The sequence below is a fragment of the Mauremys reevesii genome, linkage group 2, assembly GCF_016161935.1.
Source record: "Mauremys reevesii isolate NIE-2019 linkage group 2, ASM1616193v1, whole genome shotgun sequence".
In the NCBI taxonomy this organism is placed as follows: Eukaryota; Metazoa; Chordata; order Testudines; family Geoemydidae; genus Mauremys; species Mauremys reevesii.
In genome coordinates this window covers 161,095,144-161,120,694 of record NC_052624.1, presented here as the reverse complement: position 1 = coordinate 161,120,694, position 25,551 = coordinate 161,095,144, and the positions used below count along the sequence as shown (strand labels likewise).

General features: G+C 63.4%; 1 protein-coding gene across 10 annotated transcripts in view; it reads left to right on the top strand.

Moving 5' to 3' along the window:
- The window catches only part of ANK1 (ankyrin 1), an 81,100-nt gene that overhangs the window by 38,917 nt on the left and 16,632 nt on the right, over positions 1–25,551 (top strand). For 9 of the 10 annotated variants that reach the window (XM_039521432.1, XM_039521433.1, XM_039521431.1 and 6 more), the window contains exons 5-35: positions 670–768; positions 886–1,071; positions 1,353–1,451; positions 2,699–2,797; positions 3,158–3,256; positions 3,879–4,076; positions 4,868–4,966; positions 7,004–7,102; positions 7,798–7,896; positions 8,531–8,728; positions 8,954–9,052; positions 9,129–9,227; positions 10,385–10,582; positions 11,211–11,309; positions 11,757–11,855; positions 12,579–12,677; positions 12,906–12,998; positions 13,353–13,425; positions 14,072–14,095; positions 15,072–15,165; positions 15,728–15,806; positions 16,713–16,810; positions 16,895–17,119; positions 18,829–18,983; positions 19,260–19,471; positions 20,224–20,428; positions 21,785–21,881; positions 23,764–23,992; positions 24,273–24,398; positions 24,488–24,607; positions 25,033–25,117. In XM_039521432.1, coding sequence (XP_039377366.1) covers positions 670–768; positions 886–1,071; positions 1,353–1,451; positions 2,699–2,797; positions 3,158–3,256; positions 3,879–4,076; positions 4,868–4,966; positions 7,004–7,102; positions 7,798–7,896; positions 8,531–8,728; positions 8,954–9,052; positions 9,129–9,227; positions 10,385–10,582; positions 11,211–11,309; positions 11,757–11,855; positions 12,579–12,677; positions 12,906–12,998; positions 13,353–13,425; positions 14,072–14,095; positions 15,072–15,165; positions 15,728–15,806; positions 16,713–16,810; positions 16,895–17,119; positions 18,829–18,983; positions 19,260–19,471; positions 20,224–20,428; positions 21,785–21,881; positions 23,764–23,992; positions 24,273–24,398; positions 24,488–24,607; positions 25,033–25,117 — 3,883 coding nt within the window. The remainder of the gene's footprint in view (positions 1–669; positions 769–885; positions 1,072–1,352; positions 1,452–2,698; positions 2,798–3,157; positions 3,257–3,878; positions 4,077–4,867; positions 4,967–7,003; positions 7,103–7,797; positions 7,897–8,530; positions 8,729–8,953; positions 9,053–9,128; positions 9,228–10,384; positions 10,583–11,210; positions 11,310–11,756; positions 11,856–12,578; positions 12,678–12,905; positions 12,999–13,352; positions 13,426–14,071; positions 14,096–15,071; positions 15,166–15,727; positions 15,807–16,712; positions 16,811–16,894; positions 17,120–18,828; positions 18,984–19,259; positions 19,472–20,223; positions 20,429–21,784; positions 21,882–23,763; positions 23,993–24,272; positions 24,399–24,487; positions 24,608–25,032; positions 25,118–25,551) is intronic. The other variant, XM_039521429.1, reaches the window with a different exon arrangement.

Here is a 25,551-nt window from a genome sequence, read left to right as displayed (position 1 = left end):
CTACCACTGCTGGCCTGCAGCTGCTGCTCCCCTGGAAGGTCAGTAAGAGCTGGAGAGAGAGAGAGAGAGAGAGAAACATCCAGAGCCAGGTTTCCGAGGGCTCAGCCCCCAGCGAACACCCAGCATGCTGAGCGCAGCTCGAACTCGGCCCCGCGTGAGTAGGGGCGGGGATGGGGAAAGCATGTTACCACGCTTCACGCACAGAGCCACCCAGGAACTGGGTATGTGACAGGGAGATGGCACTGATTTGATCACCTCCCTGTCACTGGTCCCCTGTCTGGCGAGGCGCATAGCTTGGCTGTGTCTGCGCAGTGCCCGGCACAACAGGGCCCCGTCTGGAGCCGCTGGGTGCTGCTGAGGTGTGGATATTCACTCGCATTAGCGAGCAGAGACGCTTTCCCATCTTGTACGGACCAAGCACTTGACCCTTTGTCCTCCTCAGAGATCCTATGGCACTTTCTGAAGACTAGGGGTGTTACCCTGGCAGGTTTCCTGGGCCAGTCCCAGCATCCATTCTGCTCCCCAAATGCCATTGGGGTTTCACTCCTCCTCCCACCCCTGCTGTGTTTCACCATGTGGGGTGGGGGTGGCTGCAGGCTTGCAGGGAGCTCTGGGTCCTACAGGGTGAGGAGCAGTCCGTGACGGTCATGCATGGCTCTGTGTTTGCAGAAAGGCTTCACGCCCCTCTACATGGCAGCGCAGGAAAATCACCTGGAAGTCGTCAAATTCCTGCTGGAGAGTGGCGCCAACCAAAATGTAGCCACAGAGGTGAGACCCTGCAGGGGCTGGTGCCCATAGCCTGTGGCCAGTGCTGCTGTCGGGCTATCATATCCTGCACTGGCTCCCCCTTGCTCTGCATCTCACCTCCCTCTCTGTCTCCGGCAGGACGGCTTCACGCCGCTGGCCGTCGCTCTGCAGCAGGGGCATGAGAATGTGGTCGCCCACCTCATCAACTATGGGACGAAGGGGAAGGTCCGTCTTCCCGCCCTGCACATCGCTGCCCGCAACGATGACACCAGAACGGCCGCGGTGCTCCTGCAGAACGACCCCAACGCCGACGTCCTCTCCAAGGTACCGCGGGCTCCCCTGCGAGGACTGGTGTCAGCCTGGCACTCCCACCGGAAGCCATGCTGCAGCAGCTGCCCAGAGCCCGGCACTCCCGCCCTGCTCCCCTCTCCCCACTGAAGGGTTTGCAAGCCCCATTTCCTCCCAGGCCCTGCGGCCCCAGGCCAGCTCAGAGCGCACTGCAGAGCATGCTGGGGCAGGGAATCGGCTGCAGTCAGGGTCTGAGCCTGTCTGCAGTCGGTTGGTCTGTCTGTGGGGCTGCATTGACCCGCCCTTTTTCTCCCCAGACCGGATTTACCCCCTTGCACATCGCGGCTCACTACGAGAACCTCAACGTGGCCCAGCTCCTGCTGAACCGCGGTGCTAGCGTCAACTTCACCCCACAGGTGGGTCAGAGGCAGCCCAGCGCCGCACGCGCTCGGCAGCAAGGGGCAGGGGCTTGGGGACGTCTCGCTGTGCTGTCGGAATGGCACAATCCGCCTGGAGTCTGCCCGGCTGCTCTGGGGTGTGCGGAGGGCAGAGATCCCGTGGGCGGGGCAGACGGCCGCCTCGCCAGGGACTCCTAATGGCAGTCAGCAATTACTACCCCTGCCCACATGGAGCCCGTCCCCTCCCGCCTGTCCCAGCTGCCTTCGCCCAGCTGGAGACCTCCAGCCTCTCTCAGTTCTACTGGCAGCTGCCCCCTCGCAGCCCCACCTGCATGCGGCACACAAATGACCCGTGTCCTCACGACAAGCGCGTGGCCTGGGGGAGCGGAGCAGGAGCTGACCCACGCCCTGCTGCCTGGGGCCCAGTGAGGACTTGCTGAACTCCCCACAGGGGGCAGAGTTAAGCACACGCTGTGTGACTGGAGAACTTTCCATCACACGTGCTCAGCAGTGGCTGGGTTGGGAGGTTTTCTCTGCGTCAGGCCTGTGCTGCTGTCTGCCAGCTCTGGGGAGCAGTGGGTGCTGACTGCCCCGCACCTCCCCCAGCTCCATAGGGCAGTAGGCACTGACCTGCCCTGCACCTCCCCCTGCTCTGACTGCCTGTCACAGAGTGTGGGGGAGACAAGGCCCTGCAACCCCAGCTTTCTGACTCTCAGCCAGCCAGTAAAACAGAAGGTTTATTTGGATGACAGGAACACAGTCCAAGACAGGTCTTGCAGGTACAGACAACAGGACCCCCTCAGTTAGGTCTCTCTTGAGGGTGGGGCAGGGAGGCCAGAGCCCTGTTGGGAGGCCAGAGCCTCATCTGGGCTCCCCTCCATTTCCCCAGCCAGCTCCAAACTGAAACTCCCTCCAGCCGTCTCACTCAGCCTCCCCCCTGCTCCTTCCCCAGCCTTTGTCCAGTTTTCCTGGCAGAGGTGTCACCTGGCCTCCAAACCCCTTCCTGTTACGTGCTCAGGTATCCTTCCTCAAGGAAAGTCTCCCATTCCCAATGCAGACAGTCCCAACAAAACTCCCCTGCAACCTTCCCAGGTCAATACTCCCCACTCAGTATTCAAAGAACACATCAAGAACATTCCCAGTTTGTCACACTGCCACCCCCCCGCAAGCTCCATGGGGCAGTGGATGCCGACCTGCCTCCCCCAGCTCCAAGGGGAATGGGTGCTGACTGTCCTTCCTCTCTGATGCTGTTTCTCTGCCCCTAGAACGGGATTACTCCGCTGCATGTGGCCTCCCGCCGGGGCAATGTCATCATGGTGCGGCTGCTGCTGGACCGAGGGGCCCAGATAGAGACAAGGACCAAGGTGAGACTCACCATGTCCCCAGCTTGTGTTCCCCCCCCACCCCAGTGCATGCATGGGCCCGAGACACCACCACTTCCCGCCCCCCACCCACCCATCGCAGACCAGAGCTCTTGTGCGGCGGGAGCCACTGGCCACGTGCGTGCAACGTCCAGACGGGCTGGTGAGTGGGCGTATCGCTGGGCCCTGGGGTGGGGGCAGTATGACGGAGATGTGTGGCTGGCTCCCAGAGCGGGCAGGGAGCGTCAGGCTGGCACAAGCCTCCCGTACCCTGTGCGCTTGATTTCACATCCCTGAGGTCCACAGAGTCTCTCGCCACCCACCGCCCACCCCGAGGTCCTGACCTCCCTCTCTGTTCTCTAGGACGAGCTGACTCCCCTGCACTGTGCAGCCAGGAATGGACACGTGCGAATCATGGAGATCCTGCTGGACCACGGGGCTCCCATCCAAGCAAAAACCAAGGTGCCTGGCCCTGGCCCGTGGGGCTCTGAGTGTTGCCTCACCTCGGCTCTGCCTCAGAGCCTGGGCCTGCTCCCTGGGCGCTGGGGAAGCGAGGACCCTGAGCGGCCCATGCTAGCTGGGCACTAGTGGGCAGAGACCTGGGAAGGCCCCACGCGTCAGAGGCTCCCTGAGCCATAGTGCGTGCATGGGCCTACCCCGGCAGCCTGGAATGGGCTTCTGGCGCTCCGTGGGTGGGGAAGAGCAGCTCTGATTTGATGCACAAGGCAGCGTGGGTGTCCCCGGCCCACACCGAGCAGTGCCCCTCACTCGGCGCCCCGCCTGCTGCCTCCCGGGGCCAGGCCACGAACGTCCCCTGCAGTGGGCTCAAGCTTCTGAGAAAGGTGCAGTCCCCATACTGCAGCCAGCCAGGCAGCAGTGCTGCTGCAGCGTGTTCCCTGGCCCCAGCCCAGCCCCGTGCATCCTCTGCCCCATTGCAGGGATCTCAATGCCAGTGCGGGGCCCCCAGCCCCCCTCCCTGCCCTGGGTCTCTGGCAGGGGCCAGATTTCTGCCCCACTGGCCCAGGGGAAGCCCCTGTGTCCTGCCTGACTCTGCCCTAATGCCCAGGCTGTTCCCTGCCCTCAGAACGGCCTGTCGCCCATTCACATGGCGGCTCAGGGAGACCACCTGGACTGCGTGCGGCTGCTGCTGCAGTACAACGCTGAGATCGACGACATCACGCTGGACCACCTCACGCCGCTGCACGTGGCCGCGCACTGCGGGCACCACCGCGTGGCCAAGATGCTGCTGGACAAGGGGGCCAAGCCCAATGCCCGAGCACTGGTGAGCAGCGTGGGCTGGGCAGGGGGCCCAGTGGGAGCCCTGAGGGTCTGACCGGCTGTCACAGAGTCCCCGGGCGATGCTCTGGAACTGCTCCCTACGAAGCCAGGCAGGACTCTGGTGAAGTCTCCTCTCTGTGAGCAGACTGGCTTCAGGGCAAGCAGCTCACACGGCTTCCACCTTCCTGGGTCTGACCTTGGAGCATTCAGCATCCTCTGCCCCTCCATGTGCTTCCCACAGCGAGTCCACTCTGGCGGGGTCCTGGGGAAGCCACAGGGTCCTGCACCCCCACTTTGCAGTCAGACGTGACTCTCAGCCAGCCAGTAAAACAGAGGTTTATTAGATGACAGGAACATGGGCTAAAATAGAGCTTGTAGGTACAGAGAACTGGACCCCTCGGCTGGGTCCATTTTGGGGGGCAGTGAGCCAGACACCCACGTCTGCACTCACTCCATATCCCCAGCCAGCCCCAAACTGACTCACCCTCCAGCCCCTCCTCCTCTGGGCTTTGTCCCTTTCCCAGGCCAGGAGGCACCTGATCTCTTTGTTCTCCAACACCTTCAGCCGGCATCTTGCAGGGGAGGGGCCCAGGCCATCAGTTACCAGGAGACAGAGTGCCGGCCATTCTCTGTGCAGGGGCCTTCTTGGGCTCTGCAACAATCACACACCCTGATCCCCCCACCTAGATACCTAAGAACTGCATAGGGGACACTGAGGCACCCACACAGTATTCAGAGAAAACATTAAGAACATTCCCACTTCGTCACACCGGCCGCCTCCCTGTCTGTCCGTAGAACGGCTTTACGCCCCTGCACATCGCCTGCAAGAAGAACCACATCCGGGTGATGGAGCTGCTGCTGAAGACCGGTGCCTCCATCGATGCTGTCACGGAGGTACGCCGCCCTGCCCCAGCTGCGGAGATGCACTTGCCTGGGCTGCCCCTCCAGTGTTCAGGGCGCTGCTGCTGGCAAGCCTGCATGCGGCAGGATGGGCCAGCCCGGGGGAGGCTGCGGTCCATGGGGTGGTGGCCCCAGTCCTGCCAGGTGCCTTGCTCTGGTGGCGCTGCCGTCTCTGATGTGGTGAGCAGAAAGGCCCTGGCCGAGCAGCACCTTGGAGCAGTGCCCCAGGCTCACTGCCCATGGTGGGAGGGAGCAGGGAGCTCTCCTCTGCCACCTTGGCCAGAGGGCCCGGGGAGCTGGACTGGATGGGCTGGGCGGCGGCACCTTCCGGATCTGGGAGCCGGGACACCGTTCTCCCTCACCCGTGGCCTGTGATTTGGGCACCAGCATGAGACACCCCAGGGCTTTTGGGCCTGAGGCCTGATCTTGGGGCACGTGGGAAACTCCCCGTCACTGAGCCAAGGTGACGACCCTGGAATGGGTAAGGCCGTGGCTGCTGCTTGTGTCAGCAGGGCTTCCCCACGCTCCCGGCAGGGGCTGCTGGCAGCCTGGAGCAGAGCAGTGTGCAGGAGCTCAGACACCCTCTGCCCGAGCTCTTCCCAGGCCCCAGCTACCCCCGCCAGGCCCAGCAAATACACACGGGAGATAAGTGGGGTGGGGGGCAGGCGTGCGGGCTCCTCCCCCGAGCCCTTCCCTGGGGCTAGCCTGTCTCAGCTGGCACCGATGTCAGTGCTTGGGAAGCAGAGCCTGCCTGGCAGCAGGACCCTGGTCTGTCGGTGCTGGTGTCAGCCCCTGGAAGTGGGGGTGGAGGAGGATTCTCGTCCCCCGTGTGCAGGCACCGCGCCGGCTGTGCTGACTCCCTGCATGTCTCTCTCATTCCCCGTACGTGGGCACCGCACCGGCTGTGCTGACTCCCTGCCTGTCTCTCTCGTCCCCCGTACGTGGGCACCGCGCCGGCTGTGCTGACTCCCTGCCTGTCTCTCTTGTCCCCCGTACGCGGGCACCGCGCCGGCTGTGCTGACTCCCTGCCTGTCTCTCTCGTTCCCCGTATGTGGGCACCGCGCCGGCTGTGCTGACTCCCTGCCTGTCTCTCTTGTCCCCCGTACGTGGGCACCGCGCCGGCTGTGCTGACTCCCTGCCTGTCTCTCTTGTCCCCCGTATGCGGGCACCGCGCTGGCTGTGCTGACTCCCTGCCTGTCTCTCTTGTCCCCCGTATGCGGGCACCGCGCCGGCTGTGCTGACTCCCTGCCTGTCTCTCTTGTCCCCCGTACGCGGGCACCGCGCCGGCTGTGCTGACTCCCTGCCTGTCTCTCTCGTTCCCCGTATGTGGGCACCGCGCCGGCTGTGCTGACTCCCTGCCTGTCTCTCTCGTTCCCCGTATGCGGGCACCGCGCCGGCTGTGCTGACTCCCTGCCTGTCTCTCTCGTCCCCCGTACGCGGGCACCGTGCCGGCTGTGCTGACTCCCTGCCTGTCTCTCTTGTCCCCCGTATGCGGGCACCGCGCCGGCTGTGCTGACTCCCTGCCTGTCTCTCTTGTCCCCGTGCTGCGGGCACCGTGCGGCTGTGCTGACTCCCTGCCTGTCTCTCTCGTTCCCCGTATGCGGGCACCGCGCCGGCTGTGCTGACTCCCTGCCTGTCTCTCGTTCCCCGTATGTGGGCACCGCGCCGGCTGTGCTGACTCACTGCCTGTCTCTCTCGTTCCCGTGTCACGGGCACCGCGCCGGCTGTGCTGACTCCCTGCCTGTCTCTCTCATCCCCCGTACGCGGGCACCATGCCGGCTGTGCTGACTCCCTGCCTGTCTCTCTTGTCCCCCGTATGCGGGCACCGCGCCGGCTGTGCTGACTCCCTGCCTGTCTCTCTTGTCCCCCGTACGCGGGCACCGTGCCGGCTGTGCTGACTCCCTGCCTGTCTCTCTTGTCCCCCGTATGCGGGCACCGCGCCGGCTGTGCTGACTCCCTGCCTGTCTCTCTTGTCCCCCGTACGTGGGCACCGCGCCGGCTGTGCTGACTCCCTGCCTGTCTCTCTTGCAGTCTGGCCTGACCCCTCTGCACGTGGCCGCCTTCATGGGGCACCTGTCCATCGTCAAGATCTTGCTCCAGCGCGGCGCGTCCCCCAACGTCTCCAATGTGGTGAGTCCCATCAGGGCAAGAGGGTGGGTCGTGTGGGCTCCTGCCATCCCCATTTGGGCTTCCAAGCTGCAGAGGCTCCCAAGGGGTCTCCCTGGACCCTCCCTCACATGTGTCCGGCCTGAGGCTCTCGGCGGGGTGAAGCCTGCTGCACTGGGGCAGCTCCCCAGGGAGCACGGAGCCCCTGATTCACTCTTGTGACCAACTGGGACTGTTCTTAATGTGGTCTTTGAATGCTGAGTGGGGAGCATTGGCCTGGGAGGACGGTCTGCATTGAGGGATGGGAGACTGGCCTTGAGGAAAGATATCTGAGCATGTAACATGAGAACCCAGGAAGGGGTTAGAGGCCAGGTGACACCTCTGCCCTGGAAGCTGAACAAAGGCTGGGAGAGGAGATGCTGTGGGGAGAGAGGGAGTTTTTCAGGAGATGGCTGGGGAATGGAGGGAAGTGCAGACAGGGCTCTGATTCCCCAATGGGGCTGTGTTGCCCCTGGGACCCCAAGATGGACCTAATTGGGGAGGATCCTGTTTTCCATGCCTGCAAGACCTGTCTTGGACTGTGTTCTTGTCATCTAAATAAACCTTCTGCTTTACTGGCTGGCTGAGAGTCATGGTGAATCGCAGGAAGCTGGGGGTGTAGGGCCTTGTGTCCCCCCACACTCCGTGACAACTCTCCTCTCCCTTGTCCCTGGATGCAGAAGGTGGAGACACCCCTGCACATGGCAGCCAGAGCCGGGCACACGGATGTGGCCAAGTACCTGCTGCAGAACAAAGCCAAAGTAAATGCCAAAGCCAAGGTACGTCTGGCGGGGAGGGTCTCTGGCCAGCTGGCTCCCCTCTCTCCTTCCACCTGCCTGGGGCTGAGCCAGACAGGGGGTTGTACAATGGCGGAAAAAGGTCTGTGGATTCCCCTTGCGGTTCGGGACCTTCCTGGACCAGAAGCTGCCTTTCGCCATGGGGAGCTGCAAATATAGGCAGGTGCCTGTGGGGCAGGGCGCACTGAGGCCAGGCTCCCTGGGCAGGTTGGTGTCCCCAGCTCTATGGGTCTCCCCCTTTCCCTGAGGCCAGTCTGGGTACTGGGGGCAATGAGTGCTGGTCTCTCTCCAGAGTGCCATGCAATGCCCCAGTGGCAGGTCTGAGCCCTGAGGGCTGTCACACGGGGGGAGGGCTCCGGACTCTGACAGGGCACATCTGTCCCCAAAGCAGCTGTTCCTGGCCTGATGGAGACGCCCACCGGGTGAGCAAGAGCTGCCCCGAGCATCACCCCGCCTGCTGCCAAGGCACAGAGCTCAGTTGGGAAGAGGTGGCCTGTCTGATCTGACTTGGGCCAGCCCCTGCCGAGCGTGGGAGGGTGGGCTCCCCTCCATGCCCCTGGCTGGGCTGGGAGAGGGCAGTGGGTCCCTCCCTAACCGCTGTCTGCTCCTCTCCCAGGACGACCAGACCCCGTTGCACTGCGCCGCACGCATTGGCCACACGAGCATGGTGAAGCTTCTGCTGGAGAACAACGCCGACCCCAACCTGGCCACCACAGCCGGGCACACCCCCCTGCACATCACTGCCCGGGAGGGGCATGTGGACACCGCCCTGGCACTGCTGGACAAGGAGGCCTCGCAGGCCTGCGTGACCAAGGTAGGCTTATGCGGCCTGTGCTCACAGCCCAGGCAGGGGTCCCCGGGCGGTGCTGAGGCGGGCCTGGGTCAGGCCGCTGCTGGGGAAGCCTGGGCCATGTGTCTCCTCAGTGCCTTCCCGAGAGAAGAGAGAGGAGGGCTCCCTCACGCCCCGGCTAGTCTCCACCCTGCATCTCGGGTCCCAACCCTGCTGTGCATGGCCCTGACGCTCTGTGTTTCTCCTCAGAAAGGATTTACCCCTCTCCACGTTGCAGCCAAATACGGGAAGGTGGACGTGGCCAGAGTGCTGCTGGAGCATGATGCCCACCCCAATGCGGCAGGGAAGGTGAGTGCTGCCCAGCCACGGGAGCCAGAGAGCCGAGGGCCTGGGCTGCGACTGACCTGTCTGTGCTTCCCCCCAGAACGGTCTGACCCCGCTGCACGTGGCTGTCCACCACAATAACCTGGAGATTGTGAGGCTGCTGCTGCCCAAGGGGAGCTCCCCGCACTGCTCGGCCTGGGTAAGGCACTGGCGGGGCTGGGACCAGCGGCCTTGGGGCCTTGGGCTGTGTGTGATTGGGAGAAGAACCCACGTGGTCCAGCCCTGTTATGTGCAGAACTGGCCTCCTCCGGCTGCCCCTGGCCCTTCCACCATGACTGGGCACGGAGCCACACCAGGGACCAGCAGGCCCACTTGGGAGCAAAGCGTGCTGAGCCAATTAACCCTGAACATGCCCTGTCCCTCTGCCAGCCCCGTGCCACCCTCCCCTCCTTCCACTTTCATCCACAGCCTGCCCAGCTCTCTGCCCCTCCTTCCCCTGCAGCCTGCCCGGCTCCCTGCTCTGCCACTCCCTCCAATGGCCGGAGCCCTTGACTGGCTCTGGGCTCCCGGGCTGGGGGCTGGGAGCTGGCTGCGTGGGAGGATCACCCACAGACAAGAACCCCGTGCAGGCCGTCAGCAAGAGACGTGGCCTCCATGGCGAGCGCTGTTAGACGTGCTGCTGTCTGGCAGTTTGGGAAATTGCATATGGCCTGTGCACGTTCCAGGGGAACCGCCAATGTTAGAAACCTCCATGCTGGCAGCCAGTGGGCCAGGCTCGCCCCTGCCCTGAGCCACTGGCCAGGCCTGGAAGGGGTCCCATACACCTGTCCAGCCACCTCGGAGACAGGGTCATTTCAGAAGCAGTATTCTCCGAATGTGCACGCAGCCTCCTGTGCCTGCCTCTCCCACTGCCTGGCCTGCACACCAATACCCTCCTGGCCTGACACCCCAGCGAGAGGAGTGCTGCACTGAACGGGCTCCTGCTCCATGCTCACACGTGGCAGAGCACAGGACAGCGAGTGAGGGAGGCCCGGTCTGCACCCCGTCCCTGGGGACACTGGCCAAAGGCTGAGCCAGAAGCAAGCAGGAGCAATAACTGCCAGTTCCTGGGGAGTCCCTGGCTGGCCCCAGTCAGTGTTCGAACAGGTGGTCTCTCAGATCCATGCCCTGCTTTGAACTTCGGCTGCCTGGCTGGGAGACGCTGGCTCCAGCAGAGAGGGAAGCTTCGGGGCCCTGGATATGTGCTGTGGGAAGCAGTCCTGCCATGAGCCCAGCCCAGGGGTGGACTGGCTGGGACCTAGCAGGGCCATTTGCTCCCCAGCGTCTGCTGGGTGAGTGACTCCTCTCTCCCTGCAGAACGGCTACACCCCCCTGCACATTGCGGCCAAGCAGAACCAGCTGGAGGTGGCCAGCAGCCTGCTGCAGTACGGGGCCTCTGCTAATGCTGAGTCCATGCAGGGCGTGATGCCTCTGCACCTCGCTGCCCAGGAGGGGCACGCAGACATGGCGGCGCTGCTCATCTCCAAACAGGCCAATGGGAACCTGGGCAACAAGGTGAGCAGAGACGCTGCCCCCTGTGGAGCCAGGGACATGCGCTCTTGCCTGGCAGGCTGGGAACACCCTGCTTCGCCAGCCTTTCCTGGCACACTGGGAGCCCTCCAGGGTGGGAAGGAGCCAAGGAGGCAGCAAGGGCTAGTGGCTGGAGTGCAGGGCCCCCACGTCCTGATCCCTGCGCTGCCCTGCTGGCTCTGGGCAAGTCCTGCCACCTGGGTACATTGGGGAGCCCCCTGAGGCAGGGGCAGTGGTTGTGCCCAGGGGGACCTGCCTCGCTCCTGCCCCAGGGGATCTTTAAAGACGTCGCTGGGTGCGCTGTGTTTGAACCGCGTATTTGGATGCCAAATTCAAACTGACGTTCCCCAGAGCCGCTGCGCCAGCTTCTCTGGGTTACGCTGGAGCTGGGCTCGCCGGGCGCTTGCCTCCAGTGTTGTGCCGCGCTGGACGGAAGTGCCCACGGTCATGTGTCTGACGTGTTGATAACCGACTCTGCGTCGCGTCACAGGGCCCTGCCCTTCGTGGAGGGGGGTGCCACAGCCCTGCCCTTCGTGGAGGGGGGGTGCCACAGCCCTGACCCCCATGGAGGCAGGTGGCCCGGCCATAATATGTGACCTGGCTTTCGTTTCAGAGTGGCCTGACTCCTCTGCACCTGGTAGCCCAAGAGGGGCATGTGCCAGTCGCGGATGTTCTGATCAGACATGGCGTCACGGTGGATGCAGCAACCCGGGTAAAGAGGCAGGCACAGGCTCTCAGAGCAGACATGCAGGGGCTTAGCCCCCCCCGCCCTCCTCCCCTCAGCCTTGCTCTCTAGCTCCTAGTTCCCTGTTCCTGAAAGCCAACAGCAGAAGGCATTTCTCCTTCTGACACTGTCTCCTCGGCTTACCGCTCAGGGCCCCTGCCCCACTGCTCCCCTCCCGCCCCAAAGGCCACGCTGATAGGAGGGGGCTCCTGGCACAGCCCGTGGGCGGGGTGCTTGGGCACTCTGCAATGGCTCTGAGCTCTTGGCATGGCGCTGCCAGGGCAGAAGGTTGGTGCTAGGAGTGGCTCCAGTCTGAATTGCTTGCTGCCCTGTGGGACCCCCAGCCCCATGTGGATGGTGCACCCTGAGTCGGGGTGGGGGGGCGGGTTGGCGTGCGATGGCTGTGTGAGACCGGGTCCCTGGTCTGCCTTTCAGATGGGCTACACCCCGCTGCACGTGGCCAGCCATTACGGGAACATCAAGCTGGTGAAATTTTTGCTGCAGCACCAGGCAGATGTCAATGCAAAGACCAAGGTACAGAGAGTCCCCTAACCTTCTCTCTGCCCACCTGCCACGCCTGCCTGCAGTGGGCAGCCACGCCCGCCACCTCTCTACTCTGGGGGATGCCCCCACAGGCTGCGGGAGGGGGAAGGGCACCTGCGTTTGGCTCCATCTCATGCCTTGGCCTGGTGGCTGCTGCTTGCAGGGGTCAGGTGGTGGCTGGGCCCAGCACAGAATATGGCTGACTGAGCCTTCCTGGGCGCCCAGTGCCAGCAGCGGGCTCTGCCGGGCACCTCCCCACAGCCCAGCTGCTTTGAGCAGCCCACATGTTTCTGGCTGGGAGGGGCAGCATGGGAGAGGGTAGAGCAGCCTGGGACCATCCAGCGTGTCTGGGAGAAGGGGCCCAGCCCCCTGTGCCTCTCTGATCCTGAGCACCTGGAGAGGTGGAGAAATCCCTCTCCCTCTGGGTCGTTGGCTGCTAGGTGTCGTGTCCTGGGGGTTGCATTTGCCGTTGTCTTTTGAGATGCTCCATTGATCTGGAGTTAGCCTCAGCCGGTCCTTTCGAATGACCCATTCAAGCTTCAGGCCAGGAGGTGACATTCCCGTTTGTGTCTCTTGTCCTGCCCTAAGAGCAAACAGTCCCCCTGCCCCCCGCTGGGTAACAGGGTAGCTTATAGGGGAATCTGAGGCACACTCAGGGATCATAAAACCATTGCAACCTGTCGCTTTGTCACAGCTCTCTGCCTCCCTTTGCAGCTAGGGTACACCCCTTTGCATCAGGCCGCACAGCAGGGTCACACGGATATTGTCACACTGCTGCTGAAGCACGGGGCCTCCCCCAACGAGGTCAGCACGGTGAGTACTCCCGGTCCCCGGCACCATGGGTGACACCAGCCCCGAGGCTGCTCTCTGAGATGTTCCACTCACACTCGCCCAGCCCTGTGGCTCACTCCTCCCCTTGCTCACACGCGCTCTCTCTTACACGCATCCTCTTGCTTGCCCCCTCCACTGCCCCTCGCACTCCTACTCTCTGGGATTCTGCCCCCACACACGGCTAATCCTGCCCTCTCTCCCCATGTGCAGAGTGGCACCACACCCCTGGCCATCGCTAAGCGCCTCGGCTACATCTCTGTCACGGACGTGCTAAAATTAGTTACAGAAGAAACCAGCATCCCGGTGAGTCCCTGCCCCTCCCTCGCAGCGCTGGGCGCTCCCTGCACACGCTCTGGGATGATCCCTGGGCCTGGCCTTGGGGAGAGGATCCCATGGGGGGTTGGCTCAGACAGTGCTGCCCACAGCAGCCCGGGCTGGCGAGGCTCCTGCTACCCAGTTGTGGTGTCAGCTTCCGCCCTGGGTTGGGTCATCGGTGGAGAGGTTTGAACCCAGGACTTGTGAGCCTCTGGGGCGAGCTAAAGGCCCAGCTCCATTCGCTCCAGGCTGGCCCAGCGAGCCGCACTGGGTGGGCTGGGTGTGCCCGGCTGAGGCTCTGGGACCAGCCCAGATCTGACTCTCTCTCTCTCTCTCTCACAGTTGGTCAGTGACAAGCACCGCATGAGCTTCCCTGAGACAGTGGATGAGATCCTGGATGTGTCCGAGGACGAAGGTGAGGGCAGGAGAGCAAAGCTCCAGAAGGCCAGGGAGCACCCCCGGGCTGGGGGCTCTGCCAGGCACAGTGTCTCTGGAGGACAGATAGGAGATGTGCCAGGCAGAGTCTTGGCAGTGGAAGTAGTGGGAGCTCTGATGGGAGGAGTCTCCCTGAGGGGTACAGCGGGGAGCTGTGTTGGGTGGAGTCTCCCTGGGGGTGAAGCGGGGAGCTGTGCTGGGTGGGGTCTCCCTGCGATCAAAGGGGGAGCTGTGCCGGGTGGGGTGTCCCTGGGATCAAGGGGGGAGCTGTGCTGGGTGGGGTCTCTTGGGGACCTGTCACATCAGAGATTTGCACACCAAGGAGAGACACTCCAGAGCCCTGTAGCCTCTGCCCAGGCCCAGGAGCTCTCACCATGGGTGCAGAGCTGCCCATGGCTGAGACTGCCCAGGGAGGGTGGGTGCTGGCAGCACACACCGCTGCCCCCCGTCAGGCCGCGCCGTCAGGGGTCCCATGTGTAGCATGTTCCCCGCTGCGGCAAGCCCTGGTGAGCTGCCCCACGAGCGTGGCAGGGGCCGTGCCTGGTATCCGCAGGGCAGTGAGTGTCACATGTGGCTCACACGCCTCTCCCGCCTGCTCCTCAACTCTGACTCTTCTTGCTTTGCAGGCTCTGCTCAGGTCACTGTCATGGGTATGGACTGTGTGTGTCACTGTGGCCCCACTTCACCACCCCATTTCACCCACACACGCTGACTGACCCATCCCACTTCCCATCGGCCCTGGAGCCAGCCTGGGCCCTAACACCATCGCGCCCTGCCCATCTGTGTCTGTGCCCATGCTGCCGTCCTTGTGCTGATTGCATGATTGGGCATTGTCTCCTCCTGCCCGCCCCCCACTCCCAGGGGCTCCCAGGCCAGCCAGGGGCAGGCAAAGCCCCGGGCAAGAGGCGCTCGCTGGAGGAAGGGAGAAGCACCTGAGCCTGGGTTGTGTGGGAGATGGGCGCCCAGGTTTGCCCAGCAGAGACTGCCCACTGCAGGGCTCCTGATTTCATCTGGGCGCCTGGGTGCCGAGATGTCCCTGGGCTGCCGTGTCCGGGCCCCTCCTGCCCCAGGGGTTCTGGCCTCTCCGACACCAGCACGCTGGGTTTTGTTCCTGGGGGAATCCCGTCAGAGTGGGCTGAGCCCCCTGCCCCAAGTGTAAATTGGGCTGGTGAGCGGGGAGCACGGGTCTCTCCCGTCCCATGCACCACGCCCTCAGCAGGGAACTCGGGGGCAGGCCAGGCAGGAGAGCACCCGTCAGCAGGAAGGGTAAAGGATCTGCTGGGAGAGGGGCCGGCAGCTCCCTGGGCAGCTGTGACATAAACCACAACTCATGTCATGCTAACCTGCAGCATGGGCCTCGCGCCCAGCGACAAGGCAGCGCAGCTGGCAGACAGCATCCCCTGGAGCCAGGCTGGCCAAAAGCAGCGCAGCGACATGGGGGGCATTGCTGGCTGACACCAGGGGCCAAGGAACAAGCCCTGGCTTGGGGGTGGAGACACCAGCCCATGTGGAGCTGGGCACAACCAGCTTAGCTCTGCGTCAGCCCAGGCCAGGGGCGGGGAGAGGCCCTGACATCTGGCCCTCTGCCGTTCTGCCCCCGTGGGCTGAGCCGTGTCTTGGTTCCAGGGGAGGAGCTGACTGACCCCAGGCCTGAGAAGCAGGATTCCAGGGAGCAGGATGAGGAGAAGGAGATGGAGTTTGTCCCCAAGCTGGATCAAGTGTAAGAAGCACTGCACAGCGGTGTGGGGGCAGTGATGGCACGGTGGGGAAGGTGCTGTGGGGCAGAGGTGGTGTGTTGCTGGGGTGGTGCTCTAGGACAGAGCTGGCAGGGCAGGGCAGGGCAGACGGGTGCTGTGGGTTGGCCGTGACATGGTGGGGCAGGTGTGGTGCTGTGGGGCAGGTGGGGGTATTCAGCTTGCGAGGCCCTTTCCAGCCTGAGCTTTACCTCCCTGCTGCTGTCCCCAGGGTAATGGAGACAAGCCTTCCCCCCAAGCCAGTGGCTCACACGGGGGGTGCTGGGAGCATGGAGACGCCCCCTGCCCAACCAGCGCTCAGCACAGGGCCCGCTCCCCAGAGACACGGTGGGGTGAGGCCAGCGCCGGGGAGTGCAGGTCACTCGTGGCCTGGTCCTTTGCAAGAGTCGGTGCTCGTGGGCCTGGGGGCTGTGCAGAGCCCTCTCCCAGGGACACCCCACGCCCGGCGGCTGCTCCGGGGCCTGGTGCCCGCAGGGAAATCGTAGCACATGAGGCTGCTTGTGACCGTATCCCTTGTCACCTGCCCAGGGTGGAGTCTCCAGCCATCCCGCGGATCCCCTGCGTCACACCTGAGACCATGGTGGTCAGACGGGAGGAGTCTGAGCAGGTGGGTTCTGCCCCACCCAGGGCCAGGGAGTCCGGCTGGCTGCACTGCAGGGTAATTCCCGGCACAGCCGAGGTCAGGCCTGGTCCATTCCAAACGCCTTGTCTAGTGAGAGAACGGCTGGGGACATGGGGAGCAGGAGCTGCAGAGGAGCCGCCTCCTTCACCTGCCCTGGGGAAAGGAGGCTTGCAGCCTCCGCACCTCTGCCCTCACACGGTGCTGGCCATCCAGCTCTTGTGGGGTCTGGCTCAGAGCTGTGCTCTGGACAGGGGCTTTCCCCAGCCAGCCTGGCCTGGCAGGCCCCCCCCACTCATGTCCCTATTCCCACCCCTGCAGAGTGGGTGCCATCCCGAGCTGCATCCCCAGCAATGTCCTGCGGGCAGGCCGGGCCCAGGCTGGGAGGTCGGCTGGGGCAGCTTTGTGGGGCCCCTGGCAGACAGGGGTGCTGCGGCTGTATCTCTGAGCCCTCCAGGTGCGTGCTGGATTCCAGGGGCCTCAGAGGAGGATGGAGCTGAGGCCAGGCCCTCTCTGGCTGGTGGCGAGAGGCAGAGCTGCTGGCAGAGATGAGGGTGCTGAGGTTCCCGGCCACAGGGCCTGCAGGAGTCCAAGGCCACTGCCTCTTGGTGCCTCAGGTTTCCAATATTCAGGCCCTTCCCAAGCTGGCTCTGAGCCTCGCCAGGTCCCAGTAGCAGCCCCTTGGCTGAGGTTTTGTAATGGACCATAATGAGAAGCGACATTTGCTCCCCTCGGCCTTCAGTGGGCCTGGCCGTGTCCTGAGCAAGGTCTCAGCTGGCGTGGGAGTGGTGATAGCCAGCCGTACGGGAGCCAGGGTTTCGCCAGGAGCCCCAGCATAGCAAGATGGGAAGGGCAAGCGAGCTGTGTCTAACGAGCTGTTTCCTATTCGCTCAGCCATCCAAGGAGTTTGACGAAGACTCCCTAATCCCCAGCAGCCCCGCGACAGAGACCTCGGACAACATCAGCCCGGTGGCCAGCCCCGTGCACACAGGGTGAGTGCCCGGCTCCCATGCACATCCACATGCCAAGCAGATGGTGAGTCTCGGTGGGACACCTGGGTTTGTCTGTCCTTGCAGGTTCCTGGTGAGCTTCATGGTGGACGCCCGTGGTGGCTCCATGAGGGGCAGCCGACACAACGGGCTGCGAGTGATCATCCCCCCCCGGACCTGCGCCGCGCCCACCCGCATCACCTGCCGCCTGGTCAAGCCGCAGAAACTGACAACTCCACCGCCCCTGGCTGAGGAGGAGGGTCTGGCCAGTAGGATCATTGCGCTGGGGCCCGCTGGCGCCCAGTTCCTGAGGTGAGCGGTGGGGAGGTGTCAGTTCCAGCCAGAGCCCCCATCTCAGCCCCCTGGAGGGAGCAGGGGAGATGACAGCCAGGCCTCTGCTTCACTGTGTTGCGAGCAGTGGCAGAGAGGGGCCTGGCCCTCCGCTGGGGTCGACTGGCACAGCCCCACTGGAGCCACAGGCACTGCCCAGGCCAAGGGTGCCGAACCACACTGCAGCCAGTGGCACTGCCAGAACCAGTGGCGCTGCGGCTGTTTGCACCAGCTGAGGGTCAGGCCCAGGGATTTTACACATGGTTTGTGCCCCATGTTGAGCTGCCCTGCAGTGACATGAGCGCGTGACCTCACGGCACCTGGGTGCAAGCCCCCATTGGTGGTGAGTTCTGCCCTTAGAACCAGCCAGTTATCAAGGTTAACTCCTTGGGCACTGTAAGAGCCTTAACATGAGTCACAGACCGGTCCCTAGGGCTCTTGTCACCCAAGGGGGCCTGCCTTTGTGGCAGATGGTCCCTTACAGCACCAATCACAGCAGTGCAGGTCACTCCCTGTCCCAAGGACCAGCCTCTTACCCCAGATCAGTTGCACCTCGGAGCTCACACCAAAGCCAGTGCTTGTAGCCAGTCCTGTAGTAATGATGTACAGATTTGTTACCAGGGAAAGGAAACAAGAGAGGTATTGACAGGGTTAAAGCAGATACACATAGGTACACACAGAAAGTTCCAGTCTGAAGTTTCAGAACGCATTAGAAGCTTCTATAATAAGCAAGCTCCGTACGTCCTTTAGGGCTACCCAGGCTGAGCAGCTGGGGATCCCTAGAAACCTTGTCTCCAGAGTTCAAGCAGCAGAGAGATCCAGTTCCTTCCCCCCCCCCCGTGCTCTGAGCTGAGAAGTCAGCTGCTGGGAGGAATCCACTTCTGTGACTCATGTTCATGGGGGGAAGAACAGAGCTACAAACTCTTTTGTCCTCTTTAGTGTCCCACTTTAGTCCATCTGGTGTCGATGAGGCTTCCTTGTTGGCCAGGACGTAACAGCTCGTGTTGGAGAGCAGCACGTTACACTAGTTAATGTCTCTCTCCTGGCTGGTGCTTGGCGATGGCAGAGATGCTTACAGAACAAATGCTCAAATATTACCGTACAGTCTGGGATACAGATGCTATGAGATCTATGCAGGCAGCCACTCACCAGCATTCTTAAAGTCTAAACACAGGCTGAGAAGCCTAATTCCCATTTTAACAATACTAACACACAGGTGAGCCGGATGGGTGCCAGCCACGTATTGGTCAATGTGCAGCAGGGACGTGGGCCCTTGGCATGAGCTGGCTCATGGCCTGCCAGCATCACACCCCATAGGCAGGGGCTTGGCCCTGGGAGCCCAGCGCAGACATCAAGTGCTGCAGGCAGGCAGGACCCATTATAATGGGCCAGTGGGATCTGTGGAGTCCTCTGCAAGCAGCGAGTCCCGTGACCCCTAGGAGGCATTTGCACCTTTGGGGCAGGGGGAGGCCGAGGATCAGTGTGAAGAGACTTGCCCAAGTCCATAGGGTGAGTCCCAAATCACAGATGTCCTGGCTCCCTTTTCTGGGCTTTCCCCACTAGGCTCCCCTGCCCTCCCCCGTCTGGGCAGCTTGATTCCCTCCTGGCTAGGCCCTGCTGAGTGGCGCTCGGTGCTGTGGCAGCGACACACCTCAGCCCCAGGCCCCTCTCAGCGCCGTGCTCTCCTGCAGCCCTGTGATTGTGGAGATCCCACACTTTGCGTCGTACGGGCGGCAGGATCGGGAGCTAGTGGTGCTGCGCAGCGAGAACGGCTCCGTCTGGAAGGAGCACCACAGCCGCTACAACGAGAGCTACCTGGACCAGGTGCTCAATGGCATGGACGAAGGTGAGTGCGCTAGGCCGGAGGCAGGCTCCCTGTGGGGCAAGGCGGCCCTGCCTGGCTGCAGGGGACAGCCAGGGCAGGAGGCGGAGTGTGCCTGGGCAGGGCTGGCACATGCAGGCAGGGCTGAGGCTTGGTTGGGCAGAGTGGGGGCAGGAATGGGGCTGGTGCAGAGTGTTGACAAGGCTGGCATGGAGCTGGGTGACATGGGGCTGGGCAAAGTGGAGGTGGGGCCAGTGCATGGCTGGGCCCTGCTTTCTCACCGTGGGGCTGCCATTGCAGAGCTGGAGAGCCTGGAGGAGCTGGAGAAGAAGAGGATCTGCCGCATCATCAGCACCGATTTCCCCCTCTACTTCGTGGTTATGTCCCGTGTCTGCCAGGACCGCGACCTGATTGGCCCCGATGGGGGATGTCTGAAGAGTACGCTGGTTCCCATGGTGCAGGCCACCTTCCCGGAGACAGCCGTCACCAAGAGAGTCAAACTGGCTCTGCAGGTACTGGGTGTCCCTGCCCCTGGGGACGGACAGAGGGACGGGGCCTGGGCCGGCTGTGCGGGTACCGGGTGTCCCTGCCCCTTGGGACGGACAGAGGGACGGGGCCTGGGCCGGCTGTGCGGGTACCGGGTGTCCCTGCCCCTGGAGACGGACAGAGGGACGGGGCCTGGGCCGGCTGTGCGGGTACCGGGTGTCCCTGCCCCTGGGGACGGACAGAGGGACGGGGCCTAGGCCGGCTGTGCGGGTACCGGGTGTCCCTGCCCCTGGAGACGGACAGAGGGACGGGGCCTAGGCCGGCTGTGCGGGTACCGGGTGTCCCTGCCCCTGGAGACGGACAGAGGAACGGGGCCTGGGCTGGCTGTGCGGGTACCGGGTGTCCCTGCCCCTGGGGACGGACAGAGGGACGGGGCCTAGGCCGGCTGTGCGGGTACCGGGTGTCCCTGCCCCTGGGGACGGACAGAGGGATGGGGCCTGGGCTGGCTGTGCGGGTACCGGGTGTCCCTGCCCCTGGGGACGGACAGAGGGACGGGGCCCGGGCCGGCTGTGTGGGTACCGGGTGTCCCTGCCCCTGTGGTGGATGGGCAGGCGAAGAAGAGGCGGGCTCTTCCAAGGCAGCGGGCTGGTTCCGGACCGGCCGTGCTGGGCATCGGTTACTCCATCGTCTCCCAGGGCAAGGGGTGCCAGCCGGCGACCGGTTCCGAGCTGGGGTGGGGGGAGCTGGCCCTCATGGCCCTGCCTGTTCTGTCCCGCAGGCGCAGCCCGTGCCGGATGAGCTGGTGACGAAGCTGCTGGGGAACCAGGCGACCTTCAGTCCCATCGTCACCGTGGAGCCGCGCCGCAGGAAGTTCCACCGGCCCATCGGGCTCCGCATCCCGCTCCCGCCCTCCTGGAAGGACAATCCCCGGGACAGCGGGGAGGGCGACACCACCAGCCTGCGCCTGCTCTGCAGCGTTATTGGTGAGAGCACCTGCCTCGCCCTCCTGCAGCCGCCATGCTGGGGCTCCTTCCCCTGGCACTGCTCCCCCACCCACCCCCGGGCTCCTTCTCCTCCCCTTCCCCTCTGCACGGCTCCCTGGGGTCCTTCCCCCTTTCCCCCTGCTCAGCTCCCTGCTGCGCGGGGTCCTCCCCCCCTGCACGGCTCCCGGCTCCCTGGGGTCCTTCCCCCTCCCCCCCTGCACGGCTCCCTGGGTTCCTTCCCCCTCCTGCCCTGCACGGCTCCCTGGGGTCCTTCCCCCTCCTGCCCTGCACGGCTCCCTGGGTTCCGACCCCCTTCCCCTCTGCACGGCTCCCTGGGGTCCTTCCCCCTCCCCCCCTGCACAGCTCCCTGGGGTCCTTCCCCCCTGCACGGCTCCCTGGGGTCCTTCCCCCTCCCCCCCTGCACGGCTCCCTGGGGTCCTTCCTCCTTTCCCCCTGCTCAGCTCCCTGCTGCGCGGGGTCCTTCCCCCCTGCACGGCTCCCGGCTCCCTGGGGTCCTTCCCCTTCCCCCCCTGCACTGCTCCCTGCTGCGGGGGGTCCTTCCCCCCTGCACGGCTCCCGGCTCCCTGGGGTCCTTCCCCCTCCCCCCCTGCACAGTTCCCTGGGGTCCTTCCCCCTCCCCCCCTGCACGGCTCCCTGTGTTCCTACCCTCTTCCCCCCGCACGGCTCCCTGCTCCTTGGGGTCCTCCTCCTTCCCCCCTGCATGGCTCCCTGCTCCGCGAGGTCCTTCCCCCTTCCCCCCCTTCACGGCTCCCTGGGGTCCTACCCCCTTCCCCCCCTGCATGGCTCCCTGCTCCACAGGGTCCTTCCCCCTCCCCGTGCTCTCCCCTGCTTTGCTGCAAATGAGATTTACTCTTCCCCTGCTGGGTGGGGGCTGGGGGGTGGAAGCCGGTGTCTCCAGGGCAGTGGGGTCTCTGTGCAGACAGGCGGCTCTGGCAGTGGCTTGATGGGTGTGGGATGGAGCTAAAGGAGCAGGGGGCAGGCAGACAGGGGGTTTATCCTGGGCAGTAAGGGTGCTGGGGGGCAGATCACAGGGCACTGAAGGGTCATATTCTGGTTGATGAGGGAGCCAGGGGGCAGAGCCTAGGGGACGGAGGGGGCCAGGGTAGACCACAGGCAGCAAAGGGGCCTGTGGAGGATCCCAGGGGACAAGTGGGTGGATCCTGGGTGGTGAGGGGGCGGAGGGACAGATCCCAGGGGATGAAGCAGCCAGGAGCAGATTCCAAGCATCAAGGGGTCCAGGGGGCGGATCTCGGGGGTGGGCAGGGGCAGATCACAAGCTGTAAAGCAGATTCTGCGGGCTGGGACGGTGTGTCAGGCTCTGTTGTGTTGTTACAGGAGGCACAGACCAAGCGCAGTGGGAGGATATCACAGGAACCACAAAGCTGGTCTATGCCAACGAGTGTGCCAACTTCACCACCAACGTGTCTGCCAGGTGAGCGACGGGTGCGTGGTGCCTTGTATGGCCTGGGGCTGGTGACCCGGCTGGTGCTCTGGGGCGTGTGGAGCTTGGCCAGAGCGTGCCATCCAGGGGCCGGGTGTAACGATCCGGTTCTGGCGGGACCCAACTGAGAGTGCCAATTCAGGACAAATCGCTTAAACAGGGCAGTCACAGCCCTAGGCTGGGGTTTTTCCACCTCTAAGGCAAACCAAACCAGCCAGACAAAGAGGACTTTGGTCTCACCCCACTGGCTAACCACAAGTCACACAAGCAATTCCCTTAGACACTCCAGTCTCCCAGTATCACCACCAGTGCACTCGTCCTGGGGATAAATGGTTATGAAAACCAACACCCCAATAAAAGAAAAAGGTTCTCTTGATCCCAAAGAATCAAGCCCCAGACCCAGGTCAATATACACATCAGATCTTACCCACAAATCACGCTGTTGCCAGTCCTTTAGAATCTAAAATCTAAAGGTTTATTCATAAAGGGAAAAAGGTAGAGATGAGAGCTAGAATTGATTAAATGGAATCAATTACATACAGTAATGGCAAAGTTCTTAGTTCAGGCTTGTAGCAGTGATGGAGTAAACTACAGGTTCAAATCAAGTCTCTGGAACATCCCCCGCTGGGATGGGTCATTCAGTCCTTTGTGTAGAGCTTCAGTTTGTAGCAAAGTCCCTCCAGAGGTAAGAAGCAGGACTGAAGACAAGATGGAGATGAGGCATCAGCCTTTTATAGCCTTTTCCAGGTGTAAGAACCTCTTTGTCCTTACTGTGGAAAATTACATCAAAATGGAGTCTGGAGTCACATGGGCAAGTCCCTGCATACTTTGCTGAGTTACAAGGCATATCTGCCTTCTCTCCATGGGTTAATTGTGTAGCTGATGGTCCTTACTGGGCCATCAAGCAGGCTAGGCAGAGCTAACACCAGCTTGTCTGGGATGTCACCCAGAAGCACAGGACAAATTTGAAATACAGACAGGATAGAGCCAATACTCATAACTTCTACTACAAAATGATACATACATTTAGACAGCATAATCATAACCAGCAACCCATAACCTGGTCTTAGACACCTTATATGACCCCCTTTACATAACATTTGATGCCACTACAGGACCTTGGTTGCAACCATGTTCTGTATGGTCCCAGATTGTATCAATAACGTCACACCGGGTCACAGAGCAGGGCTGAGGCCCAGGTGATTCAGTGACTCAGCCACAGTCCCAGAGCTGGGACCTGAACCCAGCACTCTTGAGTCCCAGCTCTTGCTGCCCGAAGGGAAAAGTGCCAGCATTTCCCAGGGTTCCCCCAGGCTGTGAACCCAGGACCTCTGGCACCTCAAGCCCCTGAGCCACCAAGCCCCAGTGGCATCTGAACAAAGACTCCCACGTGCCTAGGCGACTGCAAGCCTCGCATGCTTGTACTAGTGTGCAAACGCAGGCCTGCCTGGTCTTCGTGAACACAGCGATGTCCAGCAGGGGGCGCCCTGGCCAAAGGCAGGGGCCGAGCAGTCCCCCAGGGCGAGTCGGCGAGTCTGCTCTGGGCTGCGAGTGAGTGGAGAGCCCGCACAGTCATGCTGGAGGGTTGCCTTGGAGTTCATTTTATTTTATGGGGTTTCCCCCATTTTTCTGTTCTCTTCCTTTGTTGCTCTCTCGTGACCGTCCAGTGCCTGGCGTGCCGCGCACTGCGATGCTGGCCTGCTGCCCCGGGACGGCCTGGAATAGCTGACACCTTTGTTCTTGGGATGTGGTTTATGGGAAGCCAGTGAGGGCCGCTGGTGTTCAGTGCTGGGGGAGCCCTGGCCTGGGCATGTCAGGCTCGAGGGGCCCCCGGCTGGACCGTAACGACCAGCTTGGGGCTCGTGCCCTGCAGGTTCTGGCTGGCGGATTGCCCGCGCACGGCCGAGGCCGTCCATTTTGCCACCATGCTGTACAAGGAGTTGACGGCCGTGCCCTACATGGCCAAGTTCGTGGTGTTTGCCAAGATGAACAATGCACGGGAGGGGCGACTGCGCTGCTACTGCATGACCGACGACAAGGTGGACAAGACGCTGGAGCAGCACGAGAACTTCCATGAAGTGGCCCGCAGCAGGGACATCGAGGTAGCGCCCCTCCCCCCGCCTGGTGTGCGGGCGGCCCTCGGGGTGTCCCAGCCCTCCCCTGCTCACTCCACAGCAAGGCCTGGTCTGTGTGGCCCCCGCCTGCTCACCCAGCTGCAGTGCTAGGGGCTTGGGGGGGCTGGGACCTGCCTGCTCCTTGGCTAAGGGACGTCGGGGAGGAGTCTCTGCACCCAGCTTTGCCTGAGCCCCCCAAACCGTGCTGGGGCCCTGTGGGGCAGGGGAGAAGGGAGCTCTGAGCCTAACCCCTCCCCGCTCTCCCCAGGTGCTGGAGGGGATGCCTCTGCATGTTGAGCTCTCGGGGAACCTGGTGCCTGTCAAGAAGGCCACGCAGCAGCGCAGCTTCCACTTCCAGTCCTTCCAGGAGAACCGGCTGGCCATCCCCGTCAAGGTAACAGCCGCCCGAGGGTTTGAGCGGCTGGGCCGGGCTGGGCCGCGGGCCCGTCTCTGCTCCATGCCCACCTGTGTTGTGGTGTCTAGGTGCGGGACAGCAGCCGGGAGGCAGGTGGCTCGCTCTCCTTCCTGCGCAAAGCCATGAAGTACGAGGACTTGCAGCATGGCCTGTGCCACCTGAACATCACCATGCCGCCATGCACCAAGGTCAGTGAGCGCAGGGCCAGGGGCTGGGCAGCATTCCTGACGCCTTCCTCCAGCCATGCAGGGAGGTGCTGGGCACCGGGGCCTCCCCCACACTCAGCCCTAGGGGAGCTGCGTGCCCCACACCGTGTTTCACGCCAGCTTGGGACACGCCCGGCCAGGATCTGCTGCGGCACCACGGCATGCTTTAATGTGTCCCTGACAGTGACGGCTGGGGCTGGCTCCAATGTTCTCCCAGGCGTGCTGAGCTCCTGCCCCTCCCCTCGCGCCATGGCCCCGCTGGGGAGTTACTGGGGATCCAGTCCAAACCCCTGGGGTGGGCTGGGCTCCCTGGGGCCTGCCAGTCACCGCCAGGAAGCTCCCAGGCTGAGGGGCTGGATGGCTCCATTCCCTGTGGGGCTGGTGACCCATGGTGGCTTCTCCTCCAGGGGACTGGCAGCGAGGAGCGAAGGAGGACTCTGACACCATTGGCTCTGCGAGAGAGATACAGCATCCTCAGTGAGAGCACTCCGGGTATGCAGCCCGCCCTGGCTATCCACGCCCAGCTGGGCACCAGAACATCCCGCCTATCCACCCCCGAGCCTGCCCCGCCTATCCACCCCCGAGCCTGCCCTGTTTATCCACCCCCGAGCCTGCCCTGTTTATCCACCCCCGAGCGTGCCCCGCCTATCCACCCCTGAGCCTGCCCTGCTTATCCACCCCTGAGCCTGCCCTGCCTATCCACCCCCGAGCCTGCCCCGCCTATCCACCCCCGAGCCTGCCCTGCCTATCCACCTCCGAGCCTGCCCCGCTTATCCACCTCGGAGCCTGCCCCGCTTATCCACCCCCGCGCCTGCCCAGCTTATCCACCCCCGTGCGTGCCCCGCCTATCCACCCCTGAGCCTGCCCTGCTTATCCACCCCCGAGCCTGCCCTGCCTATCCACCCCCGAGCCTGCCCCGCCTATCC